At 44.0% G+C, this 22,688-nt stretch overlaps 1 protein-coding gene across 8 annotated transcripts in view; it reads right to left on the bottom strand.

Moving 5' to 3' along the window:
* The window catches only part of ACTN1 (actinin alpha 1), a 92,762-nt gene that overhangs the window by 19,996 nt on the left and 50,078 nt on the right, over nt 1-22,688 (bottom strand). For 4 of the 8 annotated variants that reach the window (XM_074824401.1, XM_074824393.1, XM_074824397.1 and 1 more), the window contains exons 3-8: nt 22,099-22,218; nt 14,533-14,619; nt 13,880-13,967; nt 12,850-12,928; nt 6,480-6,561; nt 4,817-4,902 (exon numbers count right to left, since the gene is read on the bottom strand). In XM_074824401.1, coding sequence (XP_074680502.1) covers nt 4,817-4,902; nt 6,480-6,561; nt 12,850-12,928; nt 13,880-13,967; nt 14,533-14,619; nt 22,099-22,218 — 542 coding nt within the window. Of the gene's footprint in view, nt 1-3,391; nt 3,478-4,816; nt 4,903-6,479; nt 6,562-12,849; nt 12,929-13,879; nt 13,968-14,532; nt 14,620-20,945; nt 20,966-22,098; nt 22,219-22,688 lie in introns of those variants that run through there. The other 4 variants (XM_074824402.1, XM_074824394.1, XM_074824398.1 and 1 more) reach the window with 2 other exon arrangements.

The following is a 22,688-nucleotide window of genomic DNA, read 5'->3' as shown; positions in this document are numbered from 1 at the left end:
CTAGGGACTGCAAGGAACTGGTAGTGCCAAATGTTTATCTCGGTCATCCCAGGAGAGGAGCTCCCTGCACACTCTTAACTTTCTTCTTATACCCCAGGAGCTCACTGCAGCAGCATCTAGCTGTGCAGGAGGGACCCCATTTTGCAGAGGCATATTTACATGTATCTGACAACAGATTTCCTCCAGCTGCCCAAGCTTTTCAATATGTGTGTGTATACATGTGTGTTGAACATCTGTCCAAACACAGAAGCCCTCTGAATGTCAGCAATTACAACATTATTTGTATTATCCTAATGGCTGAAGTGTAAAGCCTTCTCTTCCCTACTAGCACTTGCTTCCCGATGGTTCTTGCCTGCTCCAGACTGCTCTATGCAACAGCGGGCTGCTGCTGCAGCAGCAGGAAAGGCTCTGTGGCCTCTGTCACCATTAATGTAATGAGCAATGTGTTACACTGACTTGCTCTGAGCAAGGTAGGACAAAAGGATCCCAGTGCTTTCAGGTAACCTCCACCAATACCTCCCACACTGCTGCTAATAAGCTGATCTGTGGTGATGGCAACCTCAGAGAAACACTTTCAGGCTCCAAACAAGCCAGGATGCCCACAAGACAGGGAGCAGCACTGAGAAGATGCACCATCCTGGGGTCTGGAAGCTGCATACCTGTATTCTTGGAGAACCTGTGTGAGCTGATCAGCTTCAGTGCAGCATCATGCTGACAAACTATACTACTTGCACTCAGAGACTGTGGGGAGGGCAAGCCCAGGGCATTCTGCTTGATACCACACTGCTGTGTGATATGCACGTGCATAGTAGACTCAAAATGGAAATCTGAATTAGCCAAAGTAGCAGTGATTTCTCTGCCTTTTGTCTTTTCAGTTCTTCTCAATCCTGACTTCGACTTGCTTAGGATGGAAATGGAGTTAACTGTCTCTCTAACTCATGGATCCAGGTCTCTTTGCTGAGGAGGATCATAAAAAGGAAGGCATTCCCACAGTATGCTACATAGGGAAGATGCCTGCCTGTTGCTGTCGTCTGGCCTCAGAGGACCACTCCTGAGTACTGTATGCCAAACACAATCTCTTAATAAAATGGTAAAACATTAGTTAAGAACTTTCAACCCCAGAAATCAAGTTTACAAAATATTAAGCCAACCAGTAGTTGCATGCATTTAGTGTGAAAGTCAGAAGCAGTTAGAAAACAAGCAAACCAAAGCAAGTATACCTACATATATATATAAGTGGCATAAAGAAAAAGCAGTCATCTACACACACATCAGGCTGGGGACCCTGTACCTTCAAAGGTTCAGTATAAGAGAGTGAAAGAAGCAGAAAGCGGCTCATGGGACTTCCCCTTCAGGACTGGTGGCAGTAATGAAAAATCTGAATGAAAAATGGAGCAATATCACAGTAAGTCACCTAACCGTGCATGAGGTGGCAACACATTACAATCTGGGCTGGGGCTTGTACTCAGTAATCACTTTGCCTTTGCCCGGGGGTTTGAATCTGTGTAACTCAGCAGCTGGCTAATGAACGGCTAGGGCAGCTCCAGAAAGGAGCTCTGCCCCTCCTGTCAGGGCACAGTTGAGTTGCTGGCCCATTAGGACTGCTAAAAAATTAATAAACGATTAAATCTTTAATCTTCCCTGTAAGCCAGTTAGACTACATGTGATTGAAGCTTTAATAACTAAGAAGCTCCATCTCTAGTTCTTGCCCCAACCACATGGTTCAGGTCCCTGAGGCAGTAAAAGGTTGTTTTCAGTTATTCCAGGAGACCTAGCATCCACCTAAATTGCCGATGAGAGCATGGGACCTGCTGAGCAGGCTTCCAAATCGTGGAACGGGTGCAGAGAGAAGAGGAAGGGATGGGCAAGGGGCATGGCTGCTCCTGCAGCAGGCCACAACCCTCCTCATATTGTGGTTTGCTGTTTCCTCAATCTGGAGTTCTTCAAGTTAAGGAGACAGCACGGAGCAGTCCCTCAGGGGCACCTGGCAAACAGTGGGCCTTATCACCAGGCTGGCATGAGTTCTGAGACTACAGTCTTCCTGGGCAAGTATCGGCTGGCCAGAGCTTGCAGCCTGGTCTTAAGGGATTCAAACTATTCACAAAGCAGGATCCTAGTAGGGAAGTCATGACTACAAAAATTATGCCAAATGGGCAAGTCTACTGCAGTGCTGTGGGACATATTCCGCATTCCTTGGAAACAAGACAGTATCAAGTAATTTATATGAAGCAAGGCAGAGAACAAAAAGCTTGAACTAAAGAGCTGCTCCCTGGAACCTACTGCCTGCGTTTGCCCTCTGAAAGCCAGCATCAGCGTGGTATCCGCACCAACGCTGCGACCATCAGCACTGCTTTGTACGAAAGAGATGGACTCTTCCTGGAATCAAGTTAGCCCTCAAGCTGGGCAACACATGGACTGTGTCTCAAACAGAAAAGGCCTAGTGAGAGAAAGAAGTTGTGGCTGGGGGAAACAGGGAGATTTTATATCTGTTTGTAACATGAAGAATACAGTCCTGAACTTGGATTTTATTGTTTCAAAGCCTACAATCTGAAATTAGCAGTGATCTTGTGGAAAGGCTGCAGCTGAGCCAGGCTATGGCATGGGTGGAAAGGATGGACTTTTTTCTTCTATTCAAAGCATTACAGCGAATTTGCTGTTTTGGAGGAAGCTTGCCCGAAGGCAAACTGTGACTTTGCTAGGCAAAGAGACTTTGGAGTAAAGAGGAAGCAGAGGAAGGAGGACTGAAGTTATGGAAACGTGAAAAGCAGAGGCAAGAGAAATAAAACATATAGGTGGTTTGGGAAACAGAGGAGAATGACCAGGAAGAAACAAGGAATGAAGTGTGTGAGTTTGGGAAAGCTCAAGGCCTGGTAGGAATGGACTTTGTGGCTGGAGCACAAAAGTGCTATGTAACCAGCTCACAGATGATTCAGCCTAGGAAAAGACCACTGACCTAGCGGGGGCTGAGCATGGAAGGCAGGATGACAGCTCAATAAGGACAGGCTGTGATTTCCCAGAATAGGCTAATTTGATTGTGGCATTTCTGGAGGCGCATCACCTGGCCAGGATGATGCCCACTAGTCACTGAAAGGGTACTGACTCTGTCAGAGCAGACATTCATTCATCTTTCGATGCCAGCTTTATGAAATGCTTTCTCCACTGCTGGGGTGTGAAGCTGGAGGGAAGGGGCAGCTCAGGTCACTGTTGTTGAGTAACAACATCACTTCTCCAGCAAGACTACAGATGGCACATCCAAGCACACATCGCTGGATGCACTGGGCTTCCCTGAAAATGCCCTGGGCTGGACGGGGGATCTGGTGCGTTCCTCAGTGGAGAGGAGCGGTGGGCAGGGCAGGGACAGAGGAGGGGGTTGTTAGGGGTAAAGTCTCACCTTCTGCGCCCCTGAGAAGGCGTGGTAGTAACATGAGACATAGGTCATTATGGCCTTCTCATCCGGCCTTAGCGTGCCTATAATATCTGTGCAGAGAAGGAAAAGAGGTTGAAAGGATAAAGTAAGAAGCAGCACATAGAATAAAACAAAACAGTCATGGGTGGCGTGAGAGAGGGGGAAAAAACTTCCCATCATGCATTGCAGGACAGGCCAAACAGATTTCCATGCGGAGAGCTGGGAATTCGGATCAGAAGGTGGCTAGCAGCGTTGGCTTGTGGCTCAAAGCGGCACCCCTCCCTCCCACCCCCCCCAATCCAGGGGGATCTGGGCTCTGCACCTTTATGGCTGTGGTCTAGGGGCCTGGCCCAAGGATGCAATTAGGCTGTTTGGAGGTTTGAACACCCGTGCTCAAGGCCTTTCTGTACATCGAGGAGCTAGAGATCAGAGCCTTCCTACGCAGTGCACTTCCTACACACTATCTGCTCTGCTGCAACACGCACTGCCTGTTCCTACGGTACTGAAGTACAGGCGGCTGCCTGGTTTTGGCAAGAGATGTTTACAAGGTTTCATCCACAAAATGTTTCCTTAAGTGACTCCATTATCAACAGGAAAATGGCTAAGCCAGACACAGCAAGGACCCAACTGCCCGATTTCCAGCATGGTGGGTGAGCAAAGAGGAAAAAAAGGAACAAATGAACAAAACAGGCATCTCAGTCATGATAAGCAATGCTCTGTTTGCAAAATCACCACAGATGTACTTGTTAGACATGCTTTGTAAGCCCCAGGTGAACTGGGACTGAATTTGTGGCACAACTTGAGAAAGCAGAAGGTTCAGACCTTGAAGCAAAGGTGCAGGAACCTGCAGCATATATAAGGTAAAAGATAAAGCTTTGGGTATTCATTGAACCCTTCATAAAACCACTAAGTCAGCTCTGTTTCTCCATCTTTGAAAAAGGAAAAAAAAAAAAGTAAATAGGTATCAGCATTCTTTCCAGTGGGGGCAGGCTGCAGTGTCCTGCTGAGCAGAGCATCTATGTGGTAGTCTCCGTCTTTGTGAAACCAAGCATTCTAGCTCAGATTTCCCAGGAACTGGGGGTGCAGGTCCTTGGCCATCAGGACAGCAGTTCGGAAGGCAAATGGAGAAGGCAGAGCTCCCCACTCCCTCGGATTTGTGTGCGTGCCAAGGTGCTGGCATACGTTAAGTGCCACAGGAAGTACCACTGACTATAGGGAAATGGGACTCCTGGCTCCCTTGCCCCACATATTATGTCTGGGGCACCACTTTGAACCAATAGCCAACTCTACCAAGAACATAATAATAAAGATGCCCGTAGCTAGAGAGGAGAGAGAGAAAGAAAAAAAGGTTTGGACATTAGCAACGGCACCAGGTGTGCTCTGCGGAGGGAGCTTGGGATCCTGCGATACCTTCTGGGCTCCTGAGAAGGCGTGGTAGAAGCTAGAAACATAGGTCATGATGGCTTTCTCGTCAGGACGGGCAGTTCCAACAATGTCTGTCAAAAAAAACCTCACGTTAAGAGCATAATCAACTGACGGGAGGATAGCAAAGGAAAGGGAGCACCACAACTGTCCAGGAGGCCTGCTGGGATATATGCTTGTCATAGCAACTCCACAGGGCTTCCCAGCATTTCCCAGAAGATGTGTCTGTCTCAGCAGCCAGGATCACCCTCCTGGTTTCCCTCCCTCATGATAAAATTGCTTCCAGGGTCTGGCCAGGTTAATGCAGCCATTTGTCAGCATGTCTCATGTCACAGCACTTCCCTGTCCTGAGAACATTACTGCGAATGGTGGGTTGAATCAATCCAAACTGGCAGCAGGTTGACATGGCTTTTATAGATGTATTATAATGCAATTCCTCTGTGCAGTTCTTCAGGAAAGATCCTTTCTCCCTTCCTTTCCATGCCCCCATCCTCCCTTTCAACACAATGATGGCTTGAATTTCAAAAGGCCCTTTCATTAGTTTCAGGGGAAACTCAACACCTCCAGATCAGAATTAACGTGTGGAGGAATGCACATTAGCTCTACTCCATGAGGGAGGAGAGTGATCAGAAAAGAACAATGGGAGCTCCTGTGAGGGGCCCTCTTCATCACTGCTAGCTTTGCTGAGATGTGAAGCTAGATCCACTTATTTTGGAGGTGACTGTATTTCCTACATAATGGCAGGAAGCACTTGAATCTACTCCAGAAACCTCACGTTTTTTTGTGACCTCAGCATGATGAATGCAGGGAAGGCAAGACTCATCCCTGGGAATGGGAAATACTACCTAATATGAACATCCTAGTTATCCAAATACAGGTTCACTGGGTTCAGCTGCCCTATCCCCACTTTTCCTCCCTGTTCCTGTCAATCCCTTATTTAACAAGTCTTTAACTGCTTCCCCTGTCCAAACCAAGCCTGAAGTACAGCTTCTACCATTGAAACCAGCTGGCTTCAGGCAAACAGCCAACAACCACTGAACTATTTCAGGCTGTTATTTGTACTCCAGAGTTACAGTTTTCAAAGTCTATTGCCAAGCTGACAAGGCTCTGAAAAGTAATCCTGCTGTCCCAGTGGCCTCAGGGAAGCAGTCACAGTCAGTAACAAAAGCACCTCTGAACAACATGGATCGCTGCCTTGGTCTCCAGACCCATCCAGTGAGGGATCTTCATGCCCAACATTTCTGAATAGTCAAGAAGCAGTTTATAATACAAATATTATCCCCTCAAAAAGGAAGCTCACCAGCAACGTCAGAAAGAGACCAGAAAATAAATACTGGGGCAAAAGGATTGCAGTTCTACACCATACATTAACTCAGTGGACATGGCCAGCTGTTACTCATCTCTGCCTAGCGTGTCAACCCCAGGTTAAGTTCTCCACACCAGACTCAGAAGACTGAGGGGCACAGGAGGAAGAGGTAAGCAGAACATGGGATTCATTATTCCACTGTAACTTTTTCCCTATATGTTTAATATGTGGTGATGGCAGGAGCATTCAGAGGTTACTGAATTCTTGTACAATACAAGTCCACCTAGAAGAAGTGGGAAATTTCTTGAGAAAAATCAAGTTAAAAGCCACTGCGTTCTACTTTACCTTCTGCATCCAGCATCTTGGGAATATCCAGGTATTTCTCAGCCACATCAAAAGCTGTGTTTAGATTAGTGAGAGGATCATCCTGGGAAAGAAACAGAGCCAGAGCATCAGCATCAACTTGTAACAAGGTACACAGTATTTCTCTCAAAACAGAGCTATTGTGCTTGGCTTGATTCAGGTAACTGTGCTGTCCAGACAAAATTATGTGTGAATCCTCATGTAGCAGGATGAAATAATTAGCTTCCTTTTGAAAGCAGAGCCTGGAGACTCATGATATGATAATTAACTTATAATCCATGCACCTGCAACAAGAAGAAATAATACATTTTGTCTTCAGCCTAGTTTAAAGTAAAATTAGCTTCACATCATACTGATAGTAAATGGTCATATCTCACATTTACATCTCGTGCTTATATTAGGTTTGCAACTTCCATTTTAAAGAACTGCAGAGCAGTGTATCTGTTACAACATCTAAGCAATACTAAAATAGTAACAACATCTGCAATGGGTGCTGTCCTTAGCTAGCGTACAGTTTGTTGAACACCAGTTGAGTGGGAGGAAGAGAAATGTTTTAACAAATCTCTACAAAATAAATATATATAAAAGTACACATTTTGTCTGAGTATTGCTTTTCCTTCTAGGCACTGCACAGGACTTGTCATTTCCTTAGTACATTTCTATTACTCTCAATATAAACCTTCTGCTGCAGCAGGATGCACTTCAGATACTGACATCAATACACAGTAATCAAATCCTAAACAAAGTTAAATGCGACTTATCACATCATGAGTCATATCACAAAGGTAACTAGATTTTAAAGAGCCACACAAGAGAATATGAAATGCAGATGTCACTGGAAATGAAAGACCTCTGCAGATTGTTTCCAGCATTCAAATATAATGATCAGCAACAAGACATCTACCAGTACCTGTAGGAGACCCCCATACAAGCCTGATTCCTATATTCCTGTATATCCACGATACTTAGTTATTCTGAAGGATCAAGCCACTTCATGGATGACAAATGCCATTTGCACTGTCAGTTTCTACTGTTGAGACAGGTGGCTTCTGCTGGAGGAAAGGTTGTGCATAAACTGCTAGTGTTTAGTCATCTTGTTTGCTAAGTGTCTTTTGGGAGAGAGGAAGGATGGGCTAGTACTCTCCATATTGTCATTTGTGCCACTCGCACTGAGACCCACCTTAAAAATTTGGAAATAAGGAGTATAATTATTTCACCTTCTTTCTAGAGTGGCATCCATATTCTGTTTCTTTTCTATTTGAGATCATGTGCTTGCTTATTCCATTGACTTGGAAGATTAAGCTGTGCCTAAACTCTAATTAACAAGTAGTTTCCTTTGAACCCACCCAGCATGCAACATGAAGCTAGGCAGGCTTGGGCAGACAGGGTATGGGGCAGGCAGAAAAGCTCCTTTATGGCACTGGCTATTACGTATTCCTCAGATTACAGCCTTCATGAAACTAGGAAACTGAGCTATTCTGAAAAGCAGTTTCCTGCAGCATTTCCCTACGAATTAATGCATGTATTAGGTTGGCATCCCATATCAGTATCATATTCCTTTGGGCGAATGTCTCCAAGTAGACTGCAATGTTTCACCTACCAAAATAAATTGCACATAGAGGCCATCAAAACAAACACGACCAGTGATCTGTATTTAGTCCACCTGGACAAGTTAATATTAAGCAAGGAAATGTTGCACAGGCATGCTGTGATGAAACCAGCAGCTGCCACACATGGTAACAGGCCCCCCTCTCAGTGTCAAAGAGTACTTTATCCCTATATAAAACGCTTTCAATAGTGACTACATCGGATATATATGTCTATATCCACCTCTTTAGAGATTAGCAGCAGTGCAGGCAGGGGATTTTTACTCTCCTCCAGCCACAAGGAACCACCCCATGCCATGGAATTAGAGGCTGGTACCATTTCAGCTTCAGACTACTTGTCTCCTGTACCTGCTGTGGAGAAACCTCCATGAACCCAAAGTGTAAGCAAAAGTCTTACTTGAGGAGATGAGACTAGCTGGTATATAACATACCTTGTTCACTATGTGTAGGCAGGGCCTTCGCTCCATTTAGGAAGGAAGAGTAACAGCTTTTCTTTCACTCAAGTGCAGGAGCATCCAGAAATGCCAAGAGGCAGCTTCCTAGCCAGTTTTCCCCTAGCCCATGTGCCATTTTATACTTCTGTAGAATGTCACCACTATGTACCAAATTTCAGCCTCTGCTGACCATGACCACTGGGGCATTGCTAACGCAGACCCTTCTTTAACACAGACACATCTGAACGAGCTGACTGAAGATCTGTCAGCCTCTCCTGGAGGAAAGGGAGGAACAAACTCACTGCAGATAGCTTTCCTATCAGTTTGCAAGTAACAACACCAGGAGCAATGTTGCCAAAGGTTAAAAAGAAATTTTAAGCTGGAAGTTGGGAGAGGTTTCCTGATGGGAAAGCTTACTGGGCTTGGGCACTCCCAAAGGAAGGGCTGGAAGTCTTAACATGCAGGAAACTGGAGACTCACCTCGATGAAGCCAGCAGACTTCTATTTCTTAAGTAAGAAAGATGTGTGATCACATAGTCTCTTCGGAATGAAGTTAAAGCTAGTGCTACTGAAAGCAAGCTACACAAGTCCAAGACTAGCTCCGAGATAAGCAGAGCGCTAAACCTGAGTAAGACCCTGTTCCCTGTGGGACAAGCTTCACTCAACAGACAGTGGAGCTGCTCATCACAAAGGTGCAAGAAATAGGGTTTCCCTGGGGGCTTGTCCAAGAATACAACAGGGTCTCAAGCCCTACGAAATTCCTCCAAATTCCACCATTTTCAGTTCCACCCCACCGTACACCAGCTAATCATTATTTCAAATTACGTGTTTCAGTTGATTCCCATGAAAAGGGATAAAGTAGTAAAGACTGTCCTGGCAGCTCCAAGCCTCACAGTGCAGCACCACAGCTGCAGGCACACTTTAGGGAGCCAAAGGCAGCAGAGCAAACAAAAGCCAAGTCACCTGCCCCTCATTCCTTCCCCAGCTGAAACACACACCCCAGAAGAGCACTGACCCAGATGAGGTTCTGCAGAGGTGCCTCGGTTCCCACTCTGCTTGCGTGAACGTAGAAATGGCAGACATGAAGAGAAGCAATAACTTGCCAGGCTCTAGCTGGGCCAACTGCGAGGAAAGCTAGTTTTACCATGGAGGAATTCTGTTGTTTTAACAGTGTCAGACAGCAAACCTGTCCTAAACAGATGCCCACCTGGCATGTTCTCTGCTTTTGCTGACTAAAGACTACTGCAGCTCCTTGTCTTTTACCACAACCCAAACTCACATGGGGAGTTGTCTTCTCTCCTCCTCCAGCTACTTCTAAGTCCTTGCAGCACACAAGGTTGCTATGGCAATTATTGCAGTGTGACATAAAAAAAATAAATCTATTAACTAGCAATCAGGGAAGAAGATGGAGGGGGAGGAAAAATCAAGAGAGAGCAAGCACTTACTATACCTGCCAGAGTTGAAGACACTAGAAAAAAAATCCAATTGGTACAACCTATGTTTTCAGGAATATCTGTAATAAATGCATCCAACAGGGCAGTACACAGACCACATTTCTATATGGATTGCAGTATATGAGGGGGTGTTTGAGCCATTGGTCAACCATGGTACATAATAAAAAGATCACAGATGTGGCTCACAGTTGCGCTACAGTTGGGGTAAAAGGAGAAAGTGAAACCCCATCTTCTGCATATCCCTCACATGCACACCATGAGCTGAATCTCGAGATCTTGTCTACAGTGAGCTGAACAATAGCAGACAGAGCAGCACTGAATAGAAACCATCTAAGCATCTAAGTAGCTGTGGTGTCAGAGAACCACTGACACCAAGCTAGGTGGACTTACACGTTTTATTTTGGGGCCTGGACTATACAAGCAACTTCGGCTAGGCAGAGCATGTAGGCAGAAAAGAATTATGCTTGCCCTACTAAGGTAGCTAGACTAGGAAAAATAGCTAGGAACATAAAACTCAATACAAAACTGAACTGACAAAAGAAGTTGCTAACTTTTGGGAAGACAACATGCAGCTACACTGGCTACATTTTGCTAGCATACACTGCCAATTCAGGGTCTGTAGCACAGACACAGCAGGAAACACGGAAACTGCACAAGAATGCCCAAACAGGAGGTACAGTGCAGACCTCTTGGCAGCTTGGACTGATGTTCACCTCTCTATCTTACACATTTGATGTTTGTGTGTGTTCACAGAAACACACACAATATCACCAAAGGCACATACAACTAAGATGCCATTAATCACTTCCTATAGTTGGAAGAGACCTGGAGGTGGACCTTTAATCTACTATCCACTGTGATGGCTGCTTCTCAGCAGCCTCTCTCATGTCCTTCTCTGCAAGATAAGTCCCCTGCAGAGCCAGGGATGATTCAAAATGTTGGGGATGGTTGGTTTGTTTGCTTGGTTTTGAGGGAAGGGGGAGAGGGGAAGTAGGCTTCAAGGAGACAGGCAAGAATCCATTGAGTTGAGCCAAAGGGACAAGAAAGAAGTGACAAAGGAGGAAACAAGTGACAGAAATAGTCCAGGCAAATAGTGGGTTTAGGAAGGCGTCATGTTTACACATTCTACAAATGAGTTCCAAAGATCTAGCATAAAAAAGGCAACTTCCCTTCAGCACACATCAACTGCCAGAGCTAAAGGCTAGGCTCTGAGCTAAGTTCTAAGTTCCCAGCTATTTGCTCAAGATTTCGGCTGTGGTAGAGTTCTCAAACGTGCATTTCATCCCAATGCCTTTAGAGTAATCAAGGCAGAACAACAATAAAAATGATACAGAAAGAATCAGAAGACTGCAGGAGGGCAGAGGGAACCTGATGAAGGATGGGATCACAGGCAAGTGGAGAACAAAAGATGCTGGTTCCCTTTAACCTTACTCCAAGGAGGACAAATCCATTCCCATCTACATTTGATTTTGACTAGGTAGGACAATCGCCCTCTTCTTCACCTCAAAAAGCCTGCAGGGATTATGACCAAATAACTAACTTCACCCTCTAGATTAGCTTGGGTTTGGCTTAGGGCTTTGTTGATAAGAGAGCGCTGTAGCATTTACCTGGTGCAGACACAGATTGCTTAGTTGCCTTTATTTTCCCAAGATCAGGCACTGAAAACATAGCTCTAATAATTCCTTTTATTATTTTTTTTTTAAATTGCTGCTGTTTATGTAAACAGGTACAGTCTCTCCCCACTGTTTATTCATCATGTGCTAGCTCCAGACACTAAAACTGATCAGATAATATAATTGACCGCTCTGCAAGACAGTAAAGATTTAAAAGGTTACTGAAAAGCAGATCAGGCGTTGTACAATTCATTGCCTCAAGGATGCAGCTAATTTGATTAACTCATTTACATATTGTCTATCTGCACAGTGATCCAAGAGCCCAGGTCTATTAGTGATGGCCTTCTATGTTTATTTCCCTAGCTAACACTGATCACGTACACGCTTTATAACTCCCAGCCTGTGAGATCAGATGGTCAAACTTTTTGTGCATATTAGCTGCAGTAACAACACATGAATTTTGCTCTTGGTGACATTTCACTCCACCTGCACAGAGATACAGTGAAACAGGATCTTGGCAGACTGCAGGAATGTCAGTAGGATGAGAACCCAGTTTGGTCTTCCATTGGCCTGCTGGCTCAAGACACTGCTGGCAGCACAAACCACTGAGCGCTTATTCTCATCATCCACTTAGCAATCTTGTCTCCAAGACACACAGGAAGCAAACTTTGGAGCAGTTAGATATCATGTTACCAGTGGCAACTTTTAAAGTAAAATAAGAGTGTTACGACAAATGCTTTTCTGGCACCTGATACCTACACGCTAGGAGAAGCCCAGTACTGCAGATGGCTCAGTGCTAAGCCAGAAGCATGTGACAAATGTCCAGTGAGGGCACACAGACCCCTCAAGGAGCTTTTGCACTTGAACACTAGATAACCAGTTTCCATCCAATTCTCCACAGAAATGTTAAGTCCGATTTGACTCACTAGTCTGTGACATTAGCACAGAACTAGTCTCATATTTGGTGTTACTGAATATGCCAGCTTTTGCTCATCAGATGGGATTGGGGCATGTGTGTCTCATATAAGGCAGTCTGAAAGCAGGGAAAGTCAAGCAGGAAGCTCATTAAGTTCATGCTTCACTAAGAAGCCTGAATGTACTGATTCATCCCTCCTTCCTTCCCCCCAATCCTGCAACTGCCAGCTTGTGCTGAAGTTCTCCAATTATGTTTATCAAGCTAATTCTTCTCCCTCTTTATTTCCAAGGAGCCAAGCATCTGGTCTGACAAACAAATTGAGTTGTACCTTTCGTAGCTTCCCGTAGTCGATGAGTTCTGGACGGTGTCTATGAATTAAAGCGCAGAAACCAAGGCCATCCTTCCAACTACGAGAGAGACAGAAGAGAGCACAATGAACAGTGCTCAGCCAGGGAGAGACACAGTGACGGGCACAAGCATGAGGGAGGGCACTAAGACAGCTGGACGACTAATTCTGGTTTAGTTTCTAGCTAACAGTGCTTCTGTAAGTGCTGGGAAGGAGGCATCCCTTGTATCTGCTTGAGACTGCAATAAAGATTCCTTTCAACCCCTACAAAAATCCAGTGATTAGAACTTGCCCTTTGCATTGCCAGCTCCTTTTTGCCAGTCCTCTGTGCATGTCCTGTGGAGCGTGCAAGGACAGGTGTAGAGCTCAGGGTTGAAAAAAGGAGTAGATACAAGCCCATACAAGCCCTAAAGGAGGAAAAGTACATTTCTTAGGGAAAAGGCAGATGCCCACAGCTAGCTCCACTATAGTACTGACTAGCATGGATGGCACTTAAGCTCTCAAAAAAAGTGCTTAACATTTATATGGTTCATATAGCTCTCCAAGATATGCTGGAAAAAGCACTATTATGCAGAATCTTCACTGGAACATCTGTCAGTTTGGAAATGTTAAGAGCAGAGCAAGAAAATCTCTCATCCCTTCCTAACTCTGCCATATTACAAAGTTTCTGGTGCAGCCCTTATTTCATGGCTCCTAAAGTGTTCCAAAGTCTTCACAGAACAAAAGCTGTCTTGCTTAGCCTGTGGGACATATGCTGTTCTCAGAGGACTTAATACTCTGAAGAACTTTAAAAAGCAGGAATCATAACCAGAATGAGAAACTGGGATGTAGGTACTTGGATCCTCTTATAACCTCTGCCTTTAATTTCCTAGGTGTCTCTCTGGACTATGCTGCTACTGTGTAACGTGCATCTGCATTGCCTTGGGAGGTCTATCAGGAACATTGCTGAATATTCCAAGAGACATATGAAAATAACACAGATTGTAAAGCTAAGTTCTTGCCTGTAACTCACCTGATATGGAAGTTCTGGATGTTTACATTTTTGTAGGGGGCTGTCTTCCTCTGACACCATAACAAAAGTCCTTCTTTAGCAGATGTCTCTAAAGAAAGAAAACACACCAATTAACTAATTTTCTAGAAAGCAGGAGTCTCTGGAGCATGTTATAAAAACACGACCAACTTCTCTTTAGTAGAGACCGCACTAAATTGTGTTTTATTTAATTTCACTTGTCAGAAAATTCCTTGTTTGGAAGACTCCACTGGGATAATTTTGTTACCATTATTTTCTTAATGAGGTTCTGTAATAAGGAGATAGCTTTTTGGCATTAGAGAGTTTTGTACAACTTGTAAGAGATAGGACCATTTTCAGTGCTATTCCCTGAATCAGCCTGCAAGAAACGCAATAGGTTCCAACACCAAAGTTGGCTTTCAGGCTTAACCATCCTTTAGAGCTGCTCTTAAAATCTCTTACAAGAAAAGGATGTGAAAAACTCTTCTCAGTATACCTGAACCTGGCCAGAAATGTCAGTGAGATGACAGGGCACCCTGGGAAGGATCTTCCAGTGACTCACCTAAGAGCACATGCTGGGCCTTTTAAGTGGCAAAGCCATTTAGTTATGTCAGTTGTTTATTGTTGAACAGCAACTGGAAAGAACTAAGGTTTACCTTCAACTGAGATATCCTGAATGGCAAAACGAAGGATGATGGTCCAGATCATTCCAAGGGTCATTTTAACATTGCCATCCACGATTTCTATGGAAAAAAAAGGCAGAAAGAGAAGAAATAGAAGGCATCAAGTTGCAAGTGCAAATCCTAGTAAAGCAGGAGCACTGGGAAGCATTCCCTTTCACAGATGACAGAATGGAATTCCAGCTGAAAACTGTTCTTCCCCACCTTCCCAGATGCTCTGCTGGTATAGCACAGTCTTGCCCTGTAGTACCCAGTAACCAGACTGGTTGTCCTGCAGTGCAATCCTGAGCATAAAACAGACATGGATGATCCAAAAGACCAGGAATAAGGACCGATTTACATCAGTGTAATTCCTCATAGGGGCCTAAAAACACCTTGTTCAGGTTTAATTCTGATCACTTAGAAGCCATATAAGCCAAACTGGGCAAAAGAAAAGCCTTCCTCTCTTACTCTGATGTCTACTCCAAATCATCTATATAACTGCCCCAGCGTAATTCTACCAGAAGAACCAGTGAGACTTCCCAGTGCAGATGAGCTCTGACAGCTGGTTTTGTCGTGTGAACAAGATACCACTAAGAAAACCAAGAAACGTCAACATTTTAATTTCAAACAAGCCTAAATAGGCCAGCCTGCCTGCATAGGACTTCTTTCAGTCATATAATTGCCAAAAGACACAACAGAGCATTCATCAAAGTACATGCATCCTGCTTGAAGAGGAAGCGAAGACTCATGCTGATCAGCCTGAGCAGACCATAACATAAACTAAGATGTTAAGCAGATTGTGCTTTGTTGCTCATTGAGCTCCGCAATATATATCAATAAGGGTCAACAACTTAGAGGTTTTATAAAGCAACTGCTTGTGTGTGTGAGGTATGATCTGTTTAGTGTGGAGGATCAAGGTTCTGGGGGAGGTGCTGGGGGGATGCTGGCCCAGAAAGGGGCTTCCACCATGTATAGATTAGTGCCAAACAGTGAGCAGCTGGGTCTCAAGTGCTGATCCTCAGCATCTACAAAAATTCCACACAGACTATATATACATGTTATAAAATTTACAGCCTTCACTTTTTTTGGATAGTGAAACTAGCCAAGCTGCCTTCTCCTACTCATTTTCTGGGAGGTTTCTGCATGGCAGAAGGATCTTTCACAAACAACTGACAAGTTATAAGAGTATTTTCAGTAAGAAAATGGTTAGAATTAACCTACTGTATGGAGGTAGAATAATTCAAGTTCTAACAAGGCTGCCAGAAACCATTTTTGTACTACTGTAGATATCTCTGTGCCAATGCTTCCATAAAGCTTCCTAGCAGGAACACATTATGATCTGCAACAAGTAGAAATTTGCAGTATAGGCAACTGCCACCTGTCTGGATCCTGTCACAAAAGTAACAATATTTGAAATTTTCCTTTTAAGGCATTAAAAAAAGTTTTTCCTCTTATGAAAAATTTTCAAAATGTGAACCTCAGTGCATTCAAGACCAACAGACAAGTAGCATGCACCCCAAACACACTGCTTCAGAACCAGTGTCCATCTGGTCCAAATTCCTGAAAGCTTGTGATTTAGTGGTGCTTGTGACATGTGGTGCAACTTCCAGCATAAATTAGAAGGATAATCTCCACTGTGCTTGGACATACATCTGCATTAGGGATTTAGAGATTTGTAAGATAGAAAACAAGACACAGCACCTTGTTCCACTGCAGTAAACCTCTGTGTCCACTCCTTTCTGCACTTAAGGGTACACACAGACATCTTGGTGGGGCATCAGTCTGCCCAGAATTAAACAGCCAACAACTTTTCAGTGCAGTACAAAAGAACTACAGTTATTGTTGCTGGCATGAAAAAACTACGTTTGCCTGTTTTCTCACAAATTAATTTTTTTACAGGTATTTTGGGGGTTGTTTGCTAGGCTGATGTAAGAAATGTCATGTGACAGCAAGTATATTCAGTTCCGCACTTTTTGCATTCTTCACCCCTCCAATAAAGCACGGCAATCAACTTAAAGGAAAATCCTTACTATGGTTACAAATACCTGAGATACTACAGCTAAAACACAAAAGAAAGCATCTGTGTTTTCAGTTTATTTTGTTCATGCAATAAATCTTCGTGGAGATTTTCAAAAAGCAAAAAACCCCAATGCTAGTAAAACTCACAGCAGTTGGCAGAAGGACCCTAGGATATATTTAAGATCTGAACCTAAATTGAGCTCTTATTTTAATGGACTAGATTAAAATCTGAATGGCAATACTTTAATGTTGAAAATGCTTTATGAACACTAATAAATCAATCAGTGAGCTGAAATAGGTAATTAATATTACTGTTCCATGGATTTTAATTGGCAATAAAGATCAAGATACTTACATAAAACCAGATGGTGTTAAGTTGTTAATGTGGCATTAGAATTCAGCACTATGCTCTGGTCACGTTCTCAAATTCCAGTTTTATAAAGCTAGCTGATGGAGTTAAGGTGGAAGGCATCTCTTCTCCCCCAGCCCTCTTCATTGCATTAGTCATTTAAAAAAGGAAGATGTGTGCTCCTTGCTCCCATGTCTGATTCTTCCTTAGCAGTACACCAAAGCAAAGCTGCTTTGGAAGAAGCCCACGATATTTCCACCACTTCATCTCTACATATCATTTTACTTTTTCTTGACACAGAGAAAACCCACCACCTACCAAGCAGATACTGATGTCAGTGAGATTAGTGAGTGATCCATCCCAGGATGCAGATTTAACCAACCACACCATCCCCAGACCTTTTTTTTTTTTTTCCCTTTTAAATAGAGTTGACAAAACTTATTATTTGCTAGAAGCAGGCAAGCATTTTTCATTTCTGGAGCTAAAAAACTTCTCCTGGCAACGTGGTTACAAAGTCAGCCAGTCTGATCAGAAAGGCCATATGCTCTTTGGCCCCCACTCACTCAGTTTTCCACCCTTGCATTCCCCAATGCCAACCTTCTTTTCCTTTAGGATCCTTTCAGCGCCCTTCAGCTACTGCCAGTCTCTTTCTAATATAGTGGAATATGGCCAAGAAACAAAAGTGAAAAACATGGTTGCAAAACAGGTTTGCATGAAGCCGCCTGCTTCCTGGTGATGAAGAGAAAGAAACTCCACAGGAATTGTTAAAAAACTGAACGTAACACTACAAAGCTAGAACAATCTAATGCTTAATTAAAGATACTGTGTTTGTTCCCTGCTGATATAAGTAAGGCTCAATAATGTGAGAGCAGTTCACTATTAAAAGGTTAATAATCAGACAGTATCTTGTGTCTGACTGTGCTTTCCCAGTGCTCTTCCTAGGCAGGACTTCTGCAAGTGTTGTCTGCACTTCCTCCACCACCAGCAGCTGTTGTCTGAACAGCAGCAGCAAGTATATGTTATTAATGTGATTTACATTCAGCTTGGGGGTGGATCAGTCGCTGGCTAAAGCTGGTGCGGCATCTGCATCCACTGGAAGGAAATTTTTTGCACCAGTGAATATGCTTCCACATAGCTCCCTTTATTGTACCAAATACCGTGAACAAAAAAATGCAAAAGCTACAGTACTCTCATCCATTTGTTTGACAGCCAATTAAGGGCCTGACAAATATTCAGTCCTTCAGAGCACAACTGGCTGGCTAGCTACATAGGTGTGGCTTTTAAAATGCTACCATATTTTTTAAATGCAAGAACTCATTTTGAAAAATGCAAAAACGATCAAGCTTACTTTTCTACCCTGGCCTGGGTAGTTAGAAGCAGAACCAATGCTACAGAAAGTGTTATCCCCCCTAACTACTACTGAGAGCACAGCCTCTCGTTACCCCATGGAAAGAAGGAATTGCAGGGGATGAACAACTGGTAGGATAGCATTATGATCTGGGAATTTGAGACATACAGCAACAATGGTGACATAAAATAAAGGCTGATCTGCATCTGGTTTATCCTAAGAAATGCAAAGTAAAGCACGACAAGCATCCGCACCCCTGTCTTCAGAAAGCATGTTGCTAATGATGGTACAGTCAGATTTAGGACAGATGGCTGGCATTGTTGACTGGGGTGTACATCTCAGCTCCCTAATTGTGAGCAGGCAGGAAATAGGGACAAATATAATGCTACATTTCACTCACTGAATGGACAGACCTTATTTTCCCCCTCTTTCCACGATCAAACGTATGCTTGCTCTGCCTGGTGCTTCAGTACATGTTTTGCTCAGATGAGACTTCTGCAGTTGTTGAAATCTCAAAGCTTTATTTCTCCTTTCACTTGTGCAGATGAGAATAGCGACCAGTTCATCCAATCTTTTTGCTGAACTGAGCCACATCTGTCTAAGAAAGCACCAACTTTCTATGCAGATTAGAGGTGCAAATAAAACAGTCTCAGGGTCACATACTTGACCTATTCAATCTGTTAAATCCTAGGAGCATTTGACACCAGTATGGAATCCATTACAGCAAAAGAAGGCTCCTGAGGTGTCAGATGACAGTGAGATTTAAAAGGAGATGAAAAAACATTTGGAAGCTGCACCAGGCTAGAGCCTTCCTTGATCCAGATTTACACAGATCTGCTGTATGCCACAACTGCTTTGATCCTATGGACTCTGGCTAACAAAGATGTTTAGAAGCATCTTGAATTGTTAACAGTCAAAGATGATTGTAAAAAGCAGCACTTAACCCTCATTGCTTATTTCACTCTCCATTTAATGTGGACATAGAATATGTCCTGCACTCATGCTGTGAGTAGGACATCCTCTTCAACTCTGGTTCTTGTTCACTGGGACATGGCTGCAGAGCTTGGCTTGTAAACAGCAAAGAGGGATCTTTATTTGATGAAATGTAAGATAAATGCCATGAAAACATTTTTGCTGGTTTTAACTCTGATTAAACACAAGGTTTCACAAGGCTTAAGACGACCTGAGAGTCTCCTTGGGATTTTTTCTGGAGTTTATTTTTTAACCACAAAAAAATAAAGCAAGCCAGGACATTGATGGCCAACGACATTTGTCTAATGTATACAGAGAACTACAGCTGGGCTGCAGACCCTGCTGCCCAGCAGATACCCAGAGATGGAGCAAGCCACATTGAGGTGAGGAGTGCGCCGCCCTAGCCTTGTACCACCACACTGCCACTGGATGGTGGTTTTCTCCTCTGGGAAAAAAGCCACCTGGAAAGTTTCCTAGATCAGTCCAACCTGACTGAGGCATTTACAGCTCATTTTCTTGGTGCAGTGTTATGACTGCCTCATTGCCTTTTATCTTCTACTTCACTGCTGCATGATGTCTTCTTAAAGTCTGAAAGTAAGCCCTTAAAATTCATGCTCCAGGAAGGTTTATAATAGCTTCCATGGACAGAGTAACTGCTGTTCAAAGTAAAAGTCCAATTTTATAGCTGATGTGTAATTCATTGTACACCAAGCACCTGGATGGACCAGGCAGAAGGCCCTTCAGCAGGGGATGTTTCCTGGTGACAATCAGAGTGGTCTGGGCTCGGACTGGGTGCATGGGTAGCCACTGGGGTGGGGGAGCCCATGCTGTGATCACACTTACATGGCCTGAGCTGGCATCACAGCATGGGCACAAGCACTCTCTATAAAAATCAAAGCTAACCTTGGTCCAAACTTCAGTGCTGTGCTACCATTGGTAGTATAAAGAAACTCATATGTGTTCACCATGTAGCTGCATGGGCATCAGGACAAAGGAGAGCCAGGAATATTTGGCAGGGGAGGTCATGATCACTATTCAGACTGATATATCACCACCATGATATATAATCATGGCTTCTGTCACAAAATGGCACCTCACAGCCTATTTCTGAACAGGGTAACTGCTATGAATCCATACCGAATAACAGGGCCCTGGAGATCTTTGGTCACAGACCATTTTACTTGCAAATGAGGGTACAGTCACAGCTGATTCAGGAGCAGAGATCAAAAAAGAAAAATCCAGTGGAAGGAGAGGAAAAGGGAAACTAGTGCTAGGAAGAGCAGAACCATAAAAAAAAAATAGAGCAGGGAAGATAGGTGTCTCAGTCCGAGACCCAAATGACACCAGGAGCTGTCTTAAGGCAGAAGACCTCTGGTGCCAGGTCCAACTTCCAGTTTGAAGAGTCCCATATAGATATGGACTACTGTACCAGAAACTGGATGCATCAGTTTATTTTATAAAGGCACCAAATGTCCTTAGATATGCATTTAGGCTACATAAACAGTATTCAGGCCCAGCAACACCGTCAGGTTGCTTCTTGGGAAAAGCTGAGAAAATGAAAGAAAAGTTTTACATGCAAAGTATAAATATCATTGAGCCATTCATCTCTTGTATTTTGCTCTTAGGTAAAGAAGTGTCTGCAATGCTCCTGGACACTAGTTTAAAATTGTGCCAAAGCCTCCATAAAGTTATAGCAGTACGTTGAGGTAAAGGTCTTACCAAGGCAAACATAAGCACCTGCAGCAGCTGAGGTATTCTCCCTGCTCTGACATAGAACAAGTGGACCATAGGAAGGGCATGTGTCTTGGAGATGTCCCCAAGAGCATGCCTGAAATGCCAAAATTGGGGACAGCATGCCGACACTGCTCTGACCTCCTGGGCTAAGAACAGGCAGGGCTCAGCCCTGCAGCCCCATGACTCTCCTGAAGGAGGAATGCTCATCCAGAACTGTATCATGGGCTCATTTCCTGGCTCTGTCATGAGTTTCCCCGGAGAAACCGCATATTTCCATCTGTAAGATGGAGATAACAAACCTCCCTCATTTTCTGTGGTCACTGTGAAGACAAACCTAGAAATACCCCAGAAGCAGAGTGTCTCCACAGCAACAGTGACAACATGAGTCCATAGGCAGGACTCATACACTGATCCAGAGCAGAGGAAAACAAGTGTCATGAAAACACAATCCAGATAAGATGACAAATTGTTAAGGTTTATAAAAGAGCAAACTATCTTACTAACCCGCAAGCCCTTGTGCATCTCAGGTGACATACCTGCAAAACACTCACCACCTTTGCTAAAAAGGCAGAAATCCTCCCTGTTGTCTGCATGATCGGCAAGTTTGTCTTGAGGGCATCCCCAGTGCTGCTCACAATGGTCTCTATATAATGATGCACAGGCTTCCAGCCAGAGCACCCAGCTTTCTGGGGTACACAACAAGAAGCCTGGAAGCCCTAAAAACTGGAGTCCTTGACCTGTGCTGGGGACTGCACTCAGCTTTGACCCATGGCATGTCCTGCAGCAATGGGGGGGTTCTTTCGCAGCAGCTCTGCTTCAGTTGAGACTTTTCTTCATTTGAGAAAAAAAATCTCTGTTTCTGCCACTGCTCAATGTTTTCCTTAACTCATGAGAAGTAGGAGAAAAGCAGGAGGACCTGACCAATAAACCCAAGCAGGAATCAGGTTTGGTAGCTTGGTGTGAAGGTGGGATTTAAATCCAGATTAAAGGCCTAATAAATCCCCTTTTTACCTCCACAGCTTATTCTAGAAGGACATGGTAGGGCTAGGGAGGCACAAAGGGAAACGACATGCAGTCGTGAGAGAAAGGCAACAGCTAAGCACAGCTTGGGCCCAGACAAATCAGCTGTTTTCTTTACCTTCTGCTCCAATAGACACCAGTTTGACTCCTTTGCTGGCAATGAAATCCAAGGCCTTGTTCACATTGGATATTTTGTGCACTCGCATTTTGCCTCTTTCAGGCTTAGCCAAACGTTCACCTAAGAAGAAAAGAGAAAAAACAAAAGGTATTAGAAAACAATTCTGAACCCTTTCTTCCCTGGTGGGTGTTTTCCCATGCTGGTGACTCCCGCTGCTCAGCCAGGCAGAGGGTAGACGCCCTGTATCCTTTCTCGCTACTGAATGCGGGACAGCCCACACTCACCCCCAGAAAGAATCAGACAGAAAAGTATCTTTTTGTTGCATCCCTGATAGTTTAATGACAGAGGAACCATTGGCACCGAGTCCTTTCCACAGCAGGTTTGTATCAGAGGTGAAAAGGTCCTTCAAAATCACACTGAGCTAGGCAGTGGAACTAACCTCCATAACATTAACCCCAGATAACAATGCCTGGAAACGGCACAAACTTCCCTCTCCCAGAAAGACAGATGAGGAGCTCCCCTCCAGCATTTACAACACCCAATTTACAAAGCAAATCCCTCCCTCTTAGAGCTCCTTACAGTCAAATATG

Source organism: Strix aluco, chromosome 4 (assembly GCF_031877795.1).
Source record: "Strix aluco isolate bStrAlu1 chromosome 4, bStrAlu1.hap1, whole genome shotgun sequence".
Taxonomy (NCBI): domain Eukaryota; kingdom Metazoa; phylum Chordata; class Aves; order Strigiformes; family Strigidae; genus Strix; species Strix aluco.
The sequence above is the reverse complement of the archived record's forward strand: the minus strand, read 5'-3'. Positions and strand labels throughout refer to the sequence as shown.